Consider the following 20,934-nt stretch of genomic DNA (forward strand, 5'->3'; position numbering starts at 1 on the left):
TAGATATGTTTTATAAAAGACAGTCATTTTTCTTCCCAGGTGCTGTGCTGGGGTGTTTTCTGACCGTTAACAGTAAGATTGTGAAGATGGATGAGTGCAATGGGAGACTGTACAGTTCTGTTGATTCTGTGCTCATGAAAAAAACATACCTGTTTTCAATTCTAAAAAAATTGTATTTGGTATTTGAGTGGGCAATTTCATCAGCTAAATACTGTTCAGAATTTAAACCACAATTGTCCCCTGACAAATCCTGCCAAAACAAATGAATTTTTTCTCATATGTGAGATTAGATTTGGTCTTATGTTACTGTACCAGGTTATGCAGAATAATAACTTTCTGTCAATTTTTCTAATGCATCATCAATTTATTTTTTCATGTAAAATGTGGAATGCTATGTATCATAGCAACCTTTCAGGACAGACCTAGTAATGCCAAGGTTATGCTAATACAGCCATAAAGACATGTTGACATGTTCATGTCTGAGATCCTTGCTTCTTATGACCCCATCAGGTCTAGAATGACCATCAGTTATCAGCCTGACTGTTTCTGGTGATCATTATGGTGTTTACTTTGTGTGTAATGCTGCTTTCCACACCTCACAGAAATGTCATCAAAGGATGTTATCAAAGGATGTTTTCAAAGGATGTTATCAAAGAAGAAACAAAACAGTTTAGATCTAATTATAATAGCATAAATATTCTTTTGCTTCTGTTGTTGTTTAATTGCTTATTTTCTCTAGGGAGTTTGTATTTAGGAGAGAATTCCATTTTGCTGGATCATTGAAACAGGAATTGCCATGGCTACCGTAATAGAAACTTAGCTCAGCAGGCATTTCATTCAGCACAAGGAATGAAATTGTACTTCTGGGGCAAGGTACGAGTTCTAGTCCAATTTTACTCAGCCAAATCACATAATGTAAATATAATGGAACTGACTTTCTATTTTACTTAATTCCTATTTCTTCACTTCGGTTAAACTTTAAATCTCACACACTATTGACAAAAATGTATCTATCAGGTTAAAATGTAAAGTTTAGCTAATTTTCAGAGCATTCTGCTGAGTTATAGTAGCTGAATATCTGTAATCATTGAAAGAGAACCAACCTCCCCCAAAGTAAATAAAACTCTAAAAAAATAAAATACTTGATTTCTCTAACACATCATGACAAGAGAAAATGGCACTTACTATTTATCCAGAGACTACATCAATTTTGGAAATTTATGCAAACTATTGTGAATACTGCTACTCCAGTACTCTTTTGCTGTCAGTGTTTGTGATTTAAAATGTTTTCCTTGGTTTATCATCTCCTTTTGGTGCAGTTCTAACAGTTCTGGGGTGAGATCTGAAGGCACATCTAAGCACCTAGTTTGCAACTTCAGTACATTCATTTTACCTCAGTATCATTAAAACTCTACCAATCCCCTTACATTCACAAGAGCCCCTAGCAAACTGTTTCACAAGAAAATAAATATAAGTCCCTACATCACTGTGAAATGAAAACTGCATCCCTCATTGCTGCCCTGTCTGGGCTGAATGCCTACTTGCATATTTCATATTTAATTGCTTGGACAGTCCCTGGAAGAATACAGTCTGTCAAGTATATTCTAAAGTACATTCTAAACTCACCCAGCATATTAAGATGCCTCTAAATTGAATCTGAAAGCTTTGTAGTCAAAAAAAATTCAAAAATTTGAAAAAAATCTCAAAACCACTGGTGCAGTGCCACTACTATCTCTGTTGAAGATATTTTTTGTAAAAAACAGCCTAGTTTTGAGAACACTTATCCAGGAATTTAAGTAATCAGCTTTTACAAAATGTCCTTGGACATTTTAGCTTCAGTCCCTCTAATGTTGTGAATGACATAGAATGGGGATGATCCATCTCACACTTGGGAAAGTGCATTATATTACAGATTTTTTATACTGGAGAGTGACTCCACCATTAAGCTCCTTATCCTTCATCAAAAATAATCTAAAATTCAACTTAAATGAGAAATGAAATTTTACAGGACGGTGCTCAGCTGACAGTCCAGAAAGATGCTCATGAGGGTTAAGTTTTGAAATAAATTATTCAAAAACAATCTGTTAAATTTCTTGGAAACTATGCCTGAATAAATCCTTGAAGATTCAAGATAGCAAAGTGATGGAGTAAAAGCTCAAGAAATGCTTTCAGAGCTGGTGTCCTAGAGCATTTTTCTGATGTGAGGTAATAATGATATTAATAAAAGAGTTTTTTAATTAAGCTGTTTTCCTATCAGGGTATATACAGTTTGAGCATATTCTTTTATATAAGAGAAATCATATTGATTCTATGTGGCATGAAATTCATGTCTTCTTCTCTTTTTAGAATGAATCTGTTACTTAAGAAAAATGAACTTATGAATAAGGCATGTTGTTATCCCAAGACAGCATGATCGAAGTTGTAGATCAATGTGTAAAAGTTGAATGCATTACAGAAAAACTATGGATGCTAAATCTGTAATGTGATGCAATAAAAGCCTGTCTGAGGTACATCCTTAGTCTAAGAAAGCTGACCCAAAGAAATTTAAGGATCTTTTTTGGTTGTACAGCCCCTGAAGTTCAGGGTTAGAAACAATGTTTCAAATGGGGGGAAAGAACATTTCAGTGAAAAAAATTTTAGCAAGAAATTTGTGGTGGCTGTTTTAGTGATGAAAAAAAACCTCTTGATACAGCAAAATCATTGATTCTTTATTTGTTCTTATTTCTTACAGGAAAAGTTAAAAACTATTTTATATTATGGCAACATGCAATGATTTCTTCAGAGTGCTCAAGAGAGAAATTATAGATAATATCTTTTAGATGAGTATTGTACTGAGAATCAATTTTCTGTGAACTTAACAATAACATAAATGTGCTCAGGGGTGCAAGAGCTATGGAAATAATACTCAGTCTCAAGTTCTGAAAATATCTGATATTTCAAAATCTGCTATGAAAAAAGCCGTAAGACATTACAAGAACAGTGCAATGCAGCAAAATACATTAGGAAATAGAATCAGATGAAGTTTATTTACTTGTGCATGGAAAAAAACCCCATTATTCCATTTTTATAAGGAAGAACCTTTTCTTTTTGTTTCCCTAAACTCTCATTTAAATACTCATGGAAAAATTCTCTGAATGTACATGTACCCGTAGGATTAAACACAAGTCCAAAAACTTCTATATTAATGCAGTACCAAGTTCCATCTCACACTGCGTTTAGTAATTTCCAGTAGACTCTATGCTAGTAAAACCAAGGAAAATCAAACACATATGGTATAATGCAGCTAATCTTGGATTTTGTGAAATATATTGTATAGGCTGCTCTAGATAATGAAATCCTCATTTTACTCACAGAACACCTGCGATGTAGCAGATTGTGATTTTGTTAGGTACTTTGGAAGATTTTTCCTAAAAATATACTGACATTTTAAAAATTGTTTGTTTGTTTATTTTTAAAAAGCAGTTCCTTGTGATGATGCAGAAGTTTGCATACCTCTGAGTGACAAAATTAAGGAATGCATTGAAATGCATGTTGTCTTTATTCTACTGGAAACTACAACCAAATATTTTCTCTATTCCCACCCTAACTCCTGTAAAGCCAGGACTGAAATGACATGGGAACTGGTAAAGCTTTCTAGATATCTAACTGCAGCTAGTAGAAATCACCTTTATTATTAGGTTATCAGGTGTAAATGATGTGGCCTTCAAACTCAATCATGAGATTATTTTGCTTATTTTACCTTGGTTTAAATATTTTTCATCTTTATTCTCACCCTTGTTATATATTTAACTGTCATTTTACTTAGAAAATCATCACATAAGATACATATCCAGAATGTTTTTTAATTCCTGTGGTGTGTGCTTCTAGGCATCATATAAAAAACAAATGATATTACATTCCTTTACATCTTACAGTGTTTGCTCCATAGAGAACAATAATGCAGTGAAGCATATCATTGTGTTCAGCACTAATATGGTTATTACAATAATATTTATTACATTTAAGCAACATTAGTACAAAGAGTAGCTAATATAAACCTGTGCAAGATATTTTTTCAATGCAAAATGTGAGTAAACTAGAGTAAACCTTTTCCAAATGCAGTGGGATATATAGAAATCTTCATTCATTTACCCAAGTAAGTGTAAAATAATAAAAAACAGACCATCATAAACATAACTTTAAAACCTGCACGTCGGTTCAAATTTTCACGGAGTGTAAGAACTCAACAAATTCAGCACTAAAAAGCTGCAAGCTTTTTTCCCAACTTCAAGTGACAGAATCACCTAATCACCAGCATCACATAATCACTTGGTTGGAAAAGACAACAATGATCATCAAATCCAACCTTTGATTGGTCACCACTTTGTCAACAAGACCATAGCACTAAGTGCTACATCCGGTCATTTCTTGAATACATCCAGGGCCAGGGACTCCAACACCTCCCTGGGAAGCCTATTCTAATGCTTAAGTACCCTTTCAGTGAAGAAATTCTTCCTGATGTTCAACCTGAACCTCCCATGGCAGAGTTTGAGGCCTTTTCCTCTTGTCCTGTTGCTAATTGCCTATGAGAAGAGCTGAACTCCCACCTGGCTACAAACTCCTTCCAGGAAGTTGTAGAGAATGAAAAGAGATAGCCCGAGCCTCCTTTTCTCCAGGCTAAACAAACTTGGCTCCCTCAGCCTCTCTTCACAGGAATTGTGCTTCAAACCCTTCACCAGCTCCGTTGCCCTTCTCTGGACTCGCACCTCAGTGTCCTTCTTGTAATGAGGGGCCCAGAACTGAACACAGGATTTGAGATGGGGCCTCATCAAGGAGCGAGTCAGAGTACAAGCAGACAATCCCTGCCCTGGTCCTGCTGCTCAGACTATTGCTGATAGAGGCCAGGATGTCACTGGACTTCTTGGCCACCTGGTCAGCCTGCCCTTGACCAACATTTCAAGGTCCTTTTCCACCAGGTAGGTTTCCAGCCACTCTGCCCCAGCCTGAAGGGCTACATGGGGTTGTTCTGACCCAAGTGCAGGACCCAGCACTTGGCCTTGTTGAACCTCATACATTTGGCCTCAGCCCATTGATTCCACCTGTCCAGATACCTCTGCAGAGCTTTCCTGTCCTCCAGTAGATCATGATTCTACTTAGTATCATCTGTGAATTCACTGAGGGTGCACTTGATCCCCTTATCCAGATCAATGAAGGCATTAAACAGGGATGATCACAATACTGAGCCTTGGGGAGCCCCACTAGATACTGTTCATCAACTTGAGGTAGTACCATTCCCCACCAGTCTGGGCCTGGTCATCCAAACTAGTTTATTATCTTGTGAAAAGAGTATCTGTCCAAGCCATGGGCTGCCAGCTTCTCCAGGAGAATGCCATGGGAGACAGTATCAAAGGTTTTGTTGACATTCTATATGAATGAACATTAAAATATCTGAATGTGTTAAAATGCATTCAAGAGTATTGAGTATCTTCATTGACAAAAGGATTGAGGCCACTTTCAGCAAGTTTTCAGATGACACCACAGTGTGGTTGACATCCACAGTGTGGAGGAAAGTGATGCCATCAAGAGGGACCTTCACAGGCTTGAGAGCCAGGTCCATGCAAAACTCAGGAAGTTCAACAAAACTGATGGAAAGGTCCTGCATCTGGGCTGAAGCAATCCCTGGTATCAATACAGTCTAGAGGGTAGAAGGACTGCGAGCTGCCTGTCAAGACATACCAGAGGATATTGTAGATAAAATATTGAACATGAGCTGGCAATGTGGGCTGCATCAAAAGAAGCATGGCCAGCAGGGTGAGGGAGGCTATTGTGTGCCTCTACTCTGCTCTTGTGAGGCATCATTTAGAGTACTTTGTCCATCTGAGAAATTCCCAGCCCAAGAAATGCATGAAAGTGTTAGAGCAGGTCCAGGGGAGGGACATGAAAATGATCACAGGGTTGGAATATCTCTCCTAGTCCAAAGCAAAGGTTCAGAGGGCTGAGGTTTTTCATCCTGGAGAAGGCTCCATTGAACAGCTTATTGCAGGCCTTCAATTCTTAAAGGGGGCCTAAGATAAAGACTGAGAACTTTTACCAATGTCTGTAGTGATAGGGGCAAGGCACAAAGGTTTTAAACTGAAATGGGATAGATGTAGATTACACACAATGAAGAAATTTTTTTAATAAGGGTGTTGACACACTGGAATAGGTTGCTTAAAGAAGCTGTGGATGTCCTGTCATTACAAATGTTCAGAGTCAGGCTGGATGTGGCTGTGAGCAGCCTGGTCTAGTGGAAAGTGGCCCTGCCCAGGGCAGGAAGTGAGAATTACATGATCTTTTGAGGCCCCTTCCAACCCAAACCTTTCAATTCTATAATTCTATGAAAAAAGTTTGAAATTGTGACTTTTTTGAGGTACTATTTTAAGGCCATGAGATCATATTTTGAAAATGACTGCCATGGGCAAAGAAATCCAGCATGATACACTTCCTGATGAGGTAAGAGATGTAAGCTTAAAAGTTTCAGTATAGCTTCATTATAAGAAATATATTTCATTAAGGAAATTCAAAGTGCTATATTCCAAACAAAGAAGAGACAAGAGGTACCTGGGCATGTATTATATTTTTATATCACAGATAAATAACTACTTTTATTCCTCATTCATGTACATAAGAGAAAGTAATAGTGCTAGTTTCCTTTCCACATCTGAGAATTAGATTCAAATAATACTGAACAAATTCAGGGGCAAAGTAGGATACCTCTGTTTTTAAATTTCTAAAGACTTCATTTGTTAATAGATATCCATAGATTATTAGACCATTTTGGTAAAGTAAGTTACAAAACCTATCTGTGAACTAAAATGTACAGAGAAGTGGTTAAATTTGCAGTGTAAATAAGTAATCAGCTGAAAGCAGAACAGACAAAAGCAAAAAAATTTGGGAACAAAAAAGCACCCATAATCCATAGTGTTTACATTGCTACACTTTATGCCCCTGTTCTGCCCTTGTTCCCATTACTTGGTATGGTTTTGTTTCTAGGAAAAATCCAGTAAGGCATATTAACTTCACCTTCATAATGGATGAAATAAGAGCCCTGAAAGACTTTTCATATAAGCAAATATTCAGAATTTAAAGTTTACACCTTTTTTTTCTGTAAATTAAAACTATTGACATGTGAAAGTTGAAAAGGCATGATCATAGACTGCTGTTTAAAATGTAAAGATCTGAAAAGCACATGGCCATACTGATGCTTTCCTAGGACTGGCAGATTTTTACTAAGGTCTACCAAAAAGAACTAAATCCAGTAAGTCAGTTGTCATGGTTCTTTGAGTATGGGGTAAAAAAAATCTTTTACAAACATCTCTTCCTTCCTGGCTAATTTGAGAAAGTGGTACAATAGATGGAAAGTGCTTGGTGACACTTCAGAAGTGGATGAGCTGTCATTTATATCATGCCTTAAGCACAGATGGCCATTGCCAGCACTTTCAGGCTTCAAGGTGTTCTGTCAGGACAACACTACTCAAATTGTGCCCTACCTCAGAGACATTTTTGTCCCTAAATTGCAGCTCCTCATTGCACAGCACACTGAAACTTTTCTAGGAAGTAGTTTTTTAATTTTCTTAGTAATTATCCCTTTTTGTTTTCAGATAGATTGTGGCAAAAACCTCTTGCTTTTCCATTCTTTGTCTCAAATCCTGACATTTGGGCTAAGCAGAGTAGGGAAAAGTGTCCTGGTGTCTTCCTTATTACTATCTTTTCTAACTATTGTGAATTCACTAGCACCTTTTGGGACACAATCTGCATGTGCTTCTTGTACTATAAAAGGGCATTAAAAGACCAGGATCATATAAAATAATATAGTATAAATGGACCACGAAATTAACATAACTGGTAATTAGAAAATAGGAGGTGAAATATTTATTTCCAAATTGTCTTTTGGTGAGTACAGAAAGGAAACAGTGAAACAAGAGGCCTTCCTTTATCTGTATGGCCCACAAAACTGATATACTCCAGCTGTTCAGCACATGCATGTCTTGTTTCTAAAACAGATCTCTATAGCCCTGCTGCCGATTCTGAATACAATTTGCACTGAAGAAATATTTGGAAAACTACTGCTAGAAACTTCTGTAGAAGTAGAGCAGACAAGTTTAGTATATCAAGTTATAATGTCATGACAAGACCATTTGTACTAACTGGGCAAACAGCAGATTGAAGCACAAGTGGCCTGAGCATTAATTTACATCACTGCATATACTTCTGATCAAACATTTCTGTAATTAAGTTTAATATAGATTACATGAAATAGAAATTAGGGCAATTTGATGAAAAGGCTACTTATATCATATAAGTAACTAAGCATGAACAAAAGATTAATACATGCATAAACATTATAAATATAATGAAAAAAATATCCAGCAGTACTAATATGCAAATAGCCTTGATTGCTTTTATTCTGACCTATAGTAGATTTATTATCCTGAAATAGTTCAATTCATATTGTATTTATGAAATTTCTTACCTCAAAGTGGGCAAAATGAGTTCTAAATTTTTGTATAGCACGGCTCCAAGTACAAATACAGTTGATTCATCTAGTTCTGAAAAGAGTAAGGAAAAACATTTTAATACTTTCTTTCCCAAGCTTTCATCAGCATGAAAATCTCTGAATAACATTTATTTTAGCAATAGAAGTTTTATTTCAAATAAACCATCATAATTTTGAATTATCTCCTAGAAGTCTGTCATAAAAATGTAGCACAGGAGCATATCAAAAGATTTAAACCATCAAAAATCACATTTTCAAAAAATCCATCATTGTATGCTGACATCCATTCTTGTTAATTTACATTTATAATTAAACATTCTCAAAGAATGTCTGTAAATTCTCTAATGTCAGAGATCTGCACTGCAATGATATTTATAAATTGGACCTGAAGTTAGGCTAATTTGCCTGCTGAGCTTCCTTTGGTACGAGTTATGTTGGAATGAGTGTCTGCTGGAACACAGCAGCTTCAGGGGATTCAGCAGAGCTGCACTTCAGCTCACCTCATATCAAACAGATTAAATCTCGTGCACAATAACTAAGTAAAGCATTGTTTCTTTGGTGTAGAAAATAATGTCTAGGATTTATGCAGCACTTTTTGTTCAAGGTACTGAAATTAAGCCCATTCATTTCTCTCTAGGATAAACTTATGAGTACTGTATTTCTTTTGAAGAGGAATAAAAGAACTACTCCCATATTATACAGTGATCCCATGAGACAGTCACAGTTGCCTTGCTAAAGCTAATAGAAAACTCACACGCTGATATGCTTTTTTACCTGTTGACATAGGAGTGAAGATATTTTTTGGAATGACAACCCTGTCTTCTGAGTTTCGTGCCCAATCAACCATTCCTTTTCTTCCTTTCATGGGGAAATTGATGTCAGTTAAAACAGATGCAGCAGGAAGCTTCTGAATGCTAGCCACTAGCAAGAGAAATCATAAAATCATACAAATTTTAAAATTGTGTTTCCTATGTTAAAGCATCATAGAGTGACAACAGTACAGCAATAACAAAACTTTTAATGACACATTTCAAGTAAAACAGGAATTCATAGGACAATAACTGACTCAGAAAGCATAATCTTCTGTTTATTATGCAGTTCTGCTATGGATTAATTGTGTGGTATTGATTGTAGCATTTGTCAGTCAGATTCTGATTAAATTTCTTAACAGGGATCATTGAATGTACCAGCTTATACCCTGAAATTCATACATAAAGACGTTGTATCTTCAGAGCAAATTCTAAAATGATCAAATGTGACAATAAAAGTAAGAGGATGCTTAAAATTGCTTTGGGAAACATAACTTCTAGATACAGGCTAATGAATCACTATAAGAACTTTTATCCTCTATACAGGCACAATTTCAAGATAGATACATTGAGGAGATTACCATTTTAAAAGACCTTGTTGTTTTCATACAAAGTAAAGTAGAACAGTCTAGCACCTAATTTTTTTTTCTTTAAAGAATAATCTCCATTCTGAGCTCATAATTTTTTCCACCTGAAAAAAAACCCAATACCCAAACAACACCGGTGTTATGTCTATAACAGATATATCAAGACAGAAGAAATAGGTGTCAAATCTAATAATAGTCAGTTTGGAATTTGGTTTACTCATTCTGGTTTTTTCCCCTGTTTTATAACTCAACTATCACCTGGAAATCTATTTCAGCTTTGCTGTGAAATCTAAGTACAACTCCATGGCAACACAGTCAGTGTCTAGTAAGACTCAAACTACTTTAAAGGAATTGACAGGGCTGCAAGTGTTTACATACAGTCAGAGAGATGACAAACACCACATTTGGAGCCTAGCTCCATTCTTAATGTAAGCCACATTGATAGATATTTCCTGTGCAATGCCCTTCCTAATCAATTTATGGAGAGGCTAATGTAGGTGGGAGAGTTTGGATACCAGGACTATACTTTGATCTGCATAATGATTTCACTGCAAGGACTCTGCAAGGGGGTAAAACATAAATACAGTGGGGGACAGCTGTAAAAACAAGCAAAACAGCAAAATTAAAGTAAAAAAACATTAGGTGTCTCATCAGAACTTTTATTTGGAAAAAAACTGTGATTCAAATCCAACAGAAGTGTATAATTACAAAATTAACAATATTAACTCTACAAATATATTCCTTAATAACTGCCTCTTATTTTCAGACTGGTTATGTATACAGAATCACATTAATGAGGTGGTACTTCAGGTTGGTTCAAACTTTCCATTATAAAACTATCAGGGCTTTATAATGCTGGTTACAATCCCCTCCAGGCTTCAATTGCCAAATCCATTCCCAGAACTAAGGGGGATGCTTAGTCTTGTGAATTTTCAGGTGGTGTGTGGAGGGAATAGAGTTCAGGTGTTTCAGAATTACTGGGGCATAAAATGGATTGCGTGCTTTCACATGCAATCAGTGGTTATACAGAATATATTAACATTGTAAAAATAGGTTTTTCCAATAGCTCTTAAAATTTAAAAATAATTTTATTTTTCTCATAAATAAAATTAAACTAACAGTTATTTAGTTTTCAAAATTAAATACAGCCTGTATAAGACAATACTAGGCTGTTTTTTTATTTGCACAGTATTTATTGGTGCTTCTACATATCTAGCTATCTATCTAATTAGATAGTAGAGCCTTAATATTTCATCCCCATTTTGGATGACAGTTCCCTTTATTGAAATAGGAAATCAATGTTATTCAATGGAATTCACTCTGCAAAACAGAAAACCACTTTAGGACTGGATAAATGGTGAGGGTCTAGCATAGTACTATCTGTACTCTGTCTCCCTCTGTATTTTAAATAGGGCCATTTATCATGGCACCTAAACAATACTCAGAACAAAAAATTCAAAAATATTTGTTATTGTTTAGGTGATGAATAACAAAAGCAAAGCATAAAACCTAAAACTTTGACTTATAGCTTATACAGAAAAAATATAAATATATGTGTTTGTTGGGCAGTGTTGGGTTTACAGTTGTACTCAATGATCTTGAAGCTCTTTTCCAACTTAAATGTTTCTATGATCCTACATATTCCCACTCATGGTTCAGAAAAGTTTTTTTACTTATAATCAAACAAAAGTCTTGCTTATCAAGCCTGATCTCCTTTTATGACAAGGTAACCTACCTAGCTGATCAAGGGAAGCCAGTAGATGTGATCTTGGATTTCAGTCAAGCTTTTCATATTGTCTTTTACAGAATCCTTCTGGACAGAATCTCCAGCATTCAGCTGGACAAACACATCATGTGATGGGTGAGCAACTGGCTCACAGGTCAGGCACAAAGGGTGATGGTGACCTGTCACTAGAGAGTTTCACAGGGCTTCATACTCAGCTCTCTTCTCACCAACAACTTCAGCAATGACTTGGTGGCAGGACTGGAAGAGATACTAAGCAAGTCCACAGATGGTAAGGAACTGGTAGGAGCTGCCAAAGCTCCCTCAAAGGCAGGGAGACTTCTCCTGCAGAGAGACCCTAATAGAGGACTGGGCAATCACCAACCATGTAAAGTTCAACATGGGAAAGTGCTGGATTTGACATGTGGGATGAGGCAAATGCTGGATTTCCATACAGACTGGGAATGAGATGCTGGAAAGCAGTGCCATGGAAAGGTACCCAGGCATCCTGGGTGATGGAAAGTGGAGTATGAGTCAACAATGCATATTTCACATCCTTCAAAGTCTGCCCCTTACAGATCCACACAGATTATAAAGTCCTTTTTTTAGATACTTTGCCAAATAATTCTATGAGGATGTGCCTAATGTGGCTCTGATGCTCCAAGGTGTAAGATAATTTAATGGAATTCGACTAGATGCAACTAGTTCAGGTCTATCAACACAGTGGATACATGAAATAATTGACCAGATGGATACATGAAATAGTTCCCAGCTCTTCAGTATGATTTTAAACTGTATTTTATATTTTAGGAAAGCAAATATTATTATTAAATACTAGTCTATGACTAGTTTCAATGAAACTCTGGCTCATTTCCATTGTGAAATGAGGCTCTCTACCTCAGTTTTAATCTGCAGCATAAAATAATTGCTTCTTGTGAACTGAAAGTCAACAAGCTATTTAGAGGAGAATGTATATAATTCGTGTGCTGGGTCATTTGTATGTCAGACACTCAAATGCAAGGTTCTTACACACAGGTAGTAAGATGTCATGCACTTTGCACATTATTGTATTCTTTTTATGTTAGGTTTGTATTAGAAAACAATGCTTCAAATTCTGGAACTCAAATGATTCAGTTCTGCAACTGCCACACAAGGACTATGTCTTCTCATTTGAAAAAAGCAAAGGTTTCTCACAGGTTTTTTTTTTTGTAAAATTATTATTTCAAATTACCATACCAAATCATCATGTCCTGAATTAATGAGATGGAACACCTGGCAAACAAGGATACCTTTAAGCACTGTGGTACGAGTATTTTTGCTTGTTTATACAAACACACAAATTGTATACTACTGGAAAAATAGTCAAAGAGAATATTAATAAGAATAAAAAATGTAAAGCAGGGAAAAAAAAGGGAAGACATCTAAAATTAGGAAAAAAAATACATCTAAAATTAAAATTACCTAAGCAGAAGCTGAGGAAAATATTTATGTATCATGGTAAATTAAACTTTTCCAATATGGATAATTCTCTTCTTATTTATTTGTATCATGGCAATTCCTACAAGTCATGTCTGCTGTTCTGGGCACCACCATATGGAACAGACATTAAGATATCAGAGAGTGCCCAAAGGAGGGTGAGTAGGATGCTGAAGAGTCAGGAGGGGATGCTGTATGAGGAATGGCTGAGGTAACTCGGTCTGTTCAGCCTGGAGGACACTGATAGGAGACCTCATTGTGGTTTTCAGCATCCTCATGATGGGAAGGGGAGGGGCAGGCCCTGATCTCTGCACTCTGGTGACAGTGACAGGATCCAAGGGAATGGCCTGAAGCTGTGTCAGGGGAGGTTTAGGTTGGATATCAGGAAAAGTTTCTTCACCCAGAGGGTGTTTGGGCACTGAACAGGCTCCCCAGGGAAGTGGTCACAGCCCCAAGCCTGACAGAGTTCAAGAAGCACTTGGACAAAGCTCTCAGGCTTATGGTGTGATTCCTGGGGTTCTCCTGCACAGGGCCAGGAGTTGAACTTAATGATGGGTCTGTTCCAACTCAGCATATTCTATAATTGCGTCATTCTGTGATTTAGTACAGGTGCTCACTGTGCACATCTGCAGTGCAAGCTGAAGGTTGAGCACTGGGTGGAGGAAGCCTGAGACAGGAGACTTCTTTCAGAATTTTTTGATGCACTTTGGTATAAACTACAAGACAGTAGTGCAATTACACATACGTATACATACATATTTGATGATTCCATAGTAATTATTGATTCAGAAGAATCCATGTAAATAGTCTAGTCTAATCAATTTAGAGATGCTTTGAACTGTAATCGATTGGCTCTTAATATCCTTTATAAATATTTCTTTTCCTTTTATTTCATTTTCATGTTGCAGTTGCAGACAATCTGTTTGATACTGCTGTACTGAAAATTTCAGAATTGATAACTACTAATGGATCATTCTAAAACCAACACAAAATATTGTTGCAACTGATTAATGCCAAGCTGATAGGAATAGACAATTTTCCATCACTATAAAAATGACCTGGTTACACACAATAATATGTTAATAATATTTAAGAAGATTATTTGGCACAGCACAAAAGTGGTTTATTCATGTGTAAAGAAAACTTGGAGAGAAAAAAAATAGTGTAGTTCCTGTATGAGTAGCTTTTGTAGATCATGCCTAGAAAAGAAAAGCTGAAATGTATTGCCTTGATCCCTGTAACCCTGAGTGAGTTATAGGCTGCCTAATGCAACTTCTAGTAGCTCTCTGATTGATCTGGGCTGCTAAACAACAAAAAAAACCCCCAACCAAGTAAGTGTCATGAATAATTTTCCCCTTCTCTCTAGTATTCACCCATTAGTCTCCTGTATTTAACAAAAACTAGTAAAATTTCAGAATCAGACCTTTGAATAATATTAATCAATTTGAACAGAAAATCTGATTCACCAAAAGGCATGACAGAAAAACAACTGGGTACTTTCTCATGTACGAAATTCAACTTCAGATCTCACAATAGAGATTCAGGTTTTAAAATTACAACATGCACAGGACATCGAGCCCAAGAGTCACACCATGAGCCTGAGAGCATTGTTCAATTGTTTGTTGAGCCCTGGTAAGCTTGGTGCTGTGATGCTTTTTCCAGTGCCCAACCACACTCCAAGTGAATAACATTTTCCCAATATCCAACCTAAACTCCACCAACACAGCTTTAGCCTTTTCCATGATTCCTGACACTGGTCACCAGAGAGAAGAGTGTAGCACCTGCTCCACCTCTTCCCCTCACAAGGGAGGCTGTAGACCTGAACTACAGGTTGCTACAGATCTCTCCCCTTATTTGCAATACCAGTTCTGATTCTGCTTTCTTATAAGTGATAATATTCTGGGTGTGTTGTGATTTAACAGCACAGTAACCACGTTGGTCTATAATTTCCAATAACTCACAATACAGAATTTTACTGGATCTCTGTTACAGACAACAGAGAATGAGCATATTAGCAGTCTCATTTGCTATTTTCTTATCCTATTTTGACTGCTCATTGATGGTATACTAGGTATATATTATGCAGCATTTAGTAAACTTCATCGCTTCACACATTTTGATTTTTTTAAACAGACAATGTTTTACTGCCCTTCTGGAGCAGCTCCTGCTAAATCTATTTCTGGGTAAAATATTATTGCTATTGCCATAGATTATTTTAACAAGAATAAAAAGAACAAAGAATTTTAACAACGAATATGAAAGGTTTTTGTGTTGAAATTCTGAACAATGAGCATTTCTGCAAAACATCTCTGTTAAGAAGAATCAGCTAGAAAAATATATATTCTAGAATAGTTATTTTGACCCTAAATGTTAAGCCTTTGTTTTTTTATAGAATGAAGAATCTTACTGGTCAGCCCATGTTGGATACATGGGGAACAAAGTCTTGCCTAGATCATCAACAAAGAGTGAGATGGACATATTGAAGAAGAGATATTTATAACAGACTTTCTCTATCCACTTAAATCCCATCATTTTAAAGAAAATTTGCAACAAACACAAATGGTGAAACCCTTACTTAAAGGAGATTCATTTGTGGATCTCCGGATTTGCTGCAGAGCTCTGCATGTGAGCAGGCTTGATTAAAATCCTTCTCTCAGTCCAAAGATAAACTCACTTACCACCTACAAGCTTATGTATAACAGAAGGACTGTGGTGAAGTGGCATCCTCTTACATGAACATGAGAAAAACAACATGGCAGTTTTCCTTCTGTAAATAATATTCATGAAATCTCACAATGAACCAATATGAAAGTATGTTCAGAAAAAGGCTCCTAAGAAAATATAACTTAACAGATCTTCTACTTCTCAGAGCTATCCATACAAAAGTGATAAATTCTTAAATTAGAACCTACTGCTCCATGGGCAGACATGACAGGGATATCCCTAGAAGCCTGCTGTGCACTTGAATTCCTGAGACTCATCAGACCAAGGCAGCTACTGTCTCACTATTCAAGCTTTGGGTAGCAAGACACAGTATCAGTATAGGCAAAAGCAGAAATAGACACTTCATAGATATTTTCACTGATCAAGGATGAACTTTGCATGAATCCTTCCTTTGCTGTCAAGCAAATTCTTCCTTAAATAGACTCACTGTTTGAAGGTTAAGAATAATGCTTTGGTTAACCAAGAAGCTAAGTTAACAGTGATCTCTGAATATTTCTCTTCTGTTTTCTATAGATAGTGCAGTGGGGAAAAGATTACCCATTACCATAATATGATCAGTATGATATATAGGACAATTTAGAAAGCAGCATGGTTTCAGGCAATGATCAGGATGCATTTAATAATAACTCAGATTTTTTCTGCTACTTACATAATTGAAAAAAATCATAGGCAGCAGGCAAGTGTTTTTTTTTTCTTTTTGGTTTTGTGTACTTTTGTTGCTCAAGACCAAATTCTGCATTTGAGGAAAAATTCAAGAATATACGAATTTCATAGACTCATGAAAAATCACATATGCATATTCAGTCTAACAAGCGATTTCTGATTTCACATTCATTATGATATCTTTGTTTCAGGTATGGGAATAAAATTCTAGTATCAAAAGTTCAAACAATAATTAGACATCTAAACGTTGTATTTATAGATATTAACCTTTCTTTAAAATAATTATAAAAAATATTAAAGTTTATTCCCTGAGAAAGCTAATTAAGGGAAATAGCTATCACATCATAGAATTTCTATATGTTCCAGGTACTATTTCTACATGTTCCCTGGGGCAGGGGATGGGAGAAGTGGAAGCTCAGCATTTTTGTAAATTTTAATCATTTTTTACTATTTACTAATTAGCAATGCACCCTGTAAGTTTAATATGTCTATTTGAAGCCAGCACATCTGGAATGTAAAGAGCAAAATTAATCTCCTAATCTGAATAACAAGCACGAAGAAAATCCAGTTGAACTAACGAAAAGCTAAACAGTTTTTTTTTAGCAGATGGAAGAAAATGTATTCTTGCGATATATTGAATACTTCCTGAATGATGGGATAATCTAGAAAAACATTTTTAACATAAGGTAGGAAGCTGTACTTCTTTAATTAGAAGACAACTCCACCTTCTGGGCATTACTTTGAAGAAGATGAAGATATGAGCAGTCAAATAGACCCAGAGCCACATCAAGGGTACTCTGTTTCTGAAGGAGCTTTATTTGTTTCCATTCCTCTTAGTATTACTGTGCATTCATGCTACTAAAACTGTGGTCTCAGGCAGCCTCTCTTGCCTGGGAATAAAATACTTCCTAAGGAAAAGAAAGACTTGGTATAAAGCAACACAGAAGATGGAGACTGATGCAGGAGATAGAGGAACTCGCATTTAAGTGCATGAGTTTCAATTTACAGACATAAAGTAGAAAACCATAGAGGGAGCAAGATCACCTACAACACAATATTTGATTGACTGGTCAGGTAAGGTGCAGAAGCCAAACATTTTTCAGTAACTAAGGTGACTTGGTAAAGTGTCTGTGCTGATGATTCTAGCTGATAGCAAGAACAAAGAGAGCAAGAGTGAAGACAATGTTAAAGCAGTAAGCTCAGAAGATGGAAATGATGATGAAGCAGAAAAGGGGGAAAGAAGAAAAGCTGAGACTGAGTGATCATTTACATGTTTATTTATCAATCTTACTCATCATTAGCTATCCAATAAAAACCATGAAAGAAAGATGGGGAGAATCTGACAGGATAAGAGATCAGTAAGGAGGCAAGCAGGTATGAAAACCATTAGCAGAGAATTGATAAAAATGTTTTATGAACATTGCATTGCTTGGGGTGATGTAGAGCAGAGTAGAATGATTGCTTCCCAAAAGCATGAAGCAAAGAAGAGATGGCTATACCTCTAGGGAAATGATAACTAAACCTATCATTCAGAAATCTATAAAGATGTGAACTAAGTTATTCAGGATATTGAAAGATGATGTAAGAAGCAAATTCACAGGCATAGAGGCAGAAAATTTGATGTAGGAAAGCCACACAGAGGGAAAAAATAAATAATGGGAATCAATATATGCTTTTAATCACAGATTTTTGTAGGAAAATAAAACCAGATCTCTACTATATTTCATTGTTGAACAGCTTTTTTTTAATTGTACAGAATGGCATGATGAAGAACTTTAGGATAACACTACAGCAAAATTAAAACTGAGAGAACTGTAAATTACTCTGGCATAGAAATACAGAGATTACTAGTATGGAAGCAGCTAGTGAATCCTGAACAGGAACGATCGATTAAAAGCCATATCCTGCAGAACAGTGGGTATGGAGGAAATGCTGGCAGCTGGCTCCTGTTTTCACAGCAATCCACCAGAAATGTATAAGCTTCTCCATTTTTCTTTCCAGAAGCAGAAGACAGAGCTTTCTTTACACTTCAGCTCCATGAAGGTTGAGAAATTAGACAGATAGATTCCCCAAAAGCTCAAGCCTTAAGGTATGTTTATTAACCAAATTAGTCCCGTCTTTATGTGCATGTGCAGTTGCTTTCAATTTCAAAACCTGGCCAAATCAGAGAACGACTTACTGGTCTAACATTGCTTGTTAGAATACTGAGTTTATGTTTTGAGCACTTCAAGTAGAAAGATCTGCAAGCAATTGGGTCCCCCTCTGAACATGGGGCCTCCATCTGAAGGCATTATAAACCATATCTTCCTTACCTTGGATGAGAATGTTCATTAGGATTCAAGGCTATTATCATCAAAACTTATCCAGGAGGAAAAGAAAACCAACTCCCCATTTGAATATTCATTTGACCACTGGCATAATATATAAACGAAGGGTTGAGAAGGAAGGCAGGTTTGTTTTAATTAATCCCAGATAACTGTGTGATGTCACAAATTAGTGCTTTAGTAAATTCTTGACACTGGTAATTTAGGATGCAGAATTTTGCCACAAGCTTAGCATTTCCTGGTCAGCATCAGACTAATTCTCTAGTGGACATCTACCATTCTGAGTTTGGCATTCAACATGATGCTCAAGCTGTCAGTACCAGTGCATCCCCATCACACACACACACACACACACACACACACGCACACACTCCTCTACAGCTTAAGCTGCAGGTACTCAAAATCAGCTGTGAATCCATGCAACTTTGTGGCTTAGATCAGACTGCAGTGAAAAGGCTGTGAGAAGCCCCACAGCCCCTTCTCTCAGGAGCTGCACTTAAGCTGAATCTGCTGTGGCTGTGCACTGTTATGCATTTTGCTTTTTTGAACCTTGACCTGTGGATGCCATATCAAGATTTCATGACCTTGGACCTACCCTATCACTATGGGCTTTCCTGAAGGTCACTGGACCAGATCCTGACCCTGATGCTTTGATTTGATTGCTTGGCTTGATGTCAGATCATTACAGACTTGTCTGCTGATGTGGAATATTAGCTGGGTCTGGCTACCATCACAGACATTCTCTGCTCTTCTTGTTTGGATGCTGTGGAACCTTGCCTTTGCAGTGTGCACACAGTCCTTTCTCCTGTTTTCTCTCACAGAGCAGCCTACTCTTGCTTCTCCCTGAACACAGCAGCTAATAAGCAAATGCTGGGACACTAAATGCCTTCTAGACAGGCTTGAGTCGCACAGAAAATATGAAACAGAACTGTTAGAAACAGAGATCTCCTGTGTCTCAGTTTCATGTTGAGGCCATGATTTTAACCTACCTCACAGGAGTTCATAACTAGGTCTTTGTATTCTGGAGGCATATCTAATTCATCTTGAATATTCTCCATGGAGGACATAAACTGGATTAAGATTTGCTCAAGGGATTGTAAAAGGTTGTCCTGGGGCACTGTGAAATATAATTTTCAGGATAATGCACACATGCTTTATTTAGATTGTTTACATCATGCATGGCAGAACAAAACCCAGTACCTCACTGGGACATATAGATGCTATCCAATCTAAGTAGTAAGTAATACTAATTAGACTGAGTTTGATTTACTTGTTCACATTGTTGCATTCTAAATTAACTTTAATAACTCGGGAGAAATATCTCAGTGTTATTATGGTCATTTCAATAAAACAACCACACAATGAGGAGATGCTTTAAAAAAGATCTAACTAGAAAATTTGGCCTATAAAGAATGACAGAGCTTGGTTATTATGAGCTGTTATAACGCAATCACATGAATCACTATGGCATGTGGACCTTGTGCTCAGCTCTTGTTATCTAATTCTGGCCATCCCATCTCCAGCATCCCCCGCTTTTTCCCTCCCACTCCCCCCAAATGAGAGGCTTTTCTTGTTTATCAAAGTTGTGGGAGGAGGAATCAAAAAACATCCAAGCATCAAGGAAACAAACAGTCAACTCATCAGCTAAGTCAGATGTTACACCATTACTGTTTCCTTTGTCAGAATTCAGGTGTCTTACACTTTCATTCATTTTGAGTGCAGTTGACAGAGAAAGATAGAGATGCCTAATCAGGGTTGCTTGTGTTGCCTTCTCAGGGTTTTAAAAAATCATCTGAACTTTGATGCAGAATGAGCTTAAACTGCATATAGGGATAACGGATTAACCCTTACTTGTACTGATGAGTACATAAAATGCACATTATTACTGAGCTCAATGTCAAAATTAAACATAGAATATAGTCAAAAAAATCAACTCAAGATATAACATAGCATTATACCTGCAGCAGAGAGGCTTCTACATGTTAAAAAGTCTATTTGGATTCAGACCAAATTTTCAGATGCTCTTAGTGTGCCTTCAGTTTTGCTCTTACATGCAGTAGAAAATCACCACTTGGGACAGTTAATGTGTAGAAATTACTGTGATTAAGAAAAT

General features: G+C 36.6%; 1 protein-coding gene across 13 annotated transcripts in view; it reads right to left on the bottom strand.

Annotated features, from left to right (window-relative positions):
- ADGRB3 (adhesion G protein-coupled receptor B3) overlaps positions 1 to 20,934 on the bottom strand; it is a 445,578-nt gene that overhangs the window by 180,716 nt on the left and 243,928 nt on the right. For all 13 annotated transcript variants that reach the window (XR_012579769.1, XM_014264918.3, XM_005483937.4 and 10 more), the window contains 2 exons: positions 9,290 to 9,436; positions 8,492 to 8,567 (listed from right to left, as the gene is read on the bottom strand). Coding sequence is in view for 12 of the 13 variants with exons in the window: in XM_014264918.3 (XP_014120393.1) it covers positions 8,492 to 8,567; positions 9,290 to 9,436 (223 nt within the window). In the remaining variant the exon portion in view is untranslated. The remainder of the gene's footprint in view (positions 1 to 8,491; positions 8,568 to 9,289; positions 9,437 to 20,934) is intronic.

The sequence above is a fragment of the Zonotrichia albicollis genome, chromosome 3, assembly GCF_047830755.1.
Source record: "Zonotrichia albicollis isolate bZonAlb1 chromosome 3, bZonAlb1.hap1, whole genome shotgun sequence".
Lineage (NCBI taxonomy): Eukaryota > Metazoa > Chordata > Aves > Passeriformes > Passerellidae > Zonotrichia > Zonotrichia albicollis.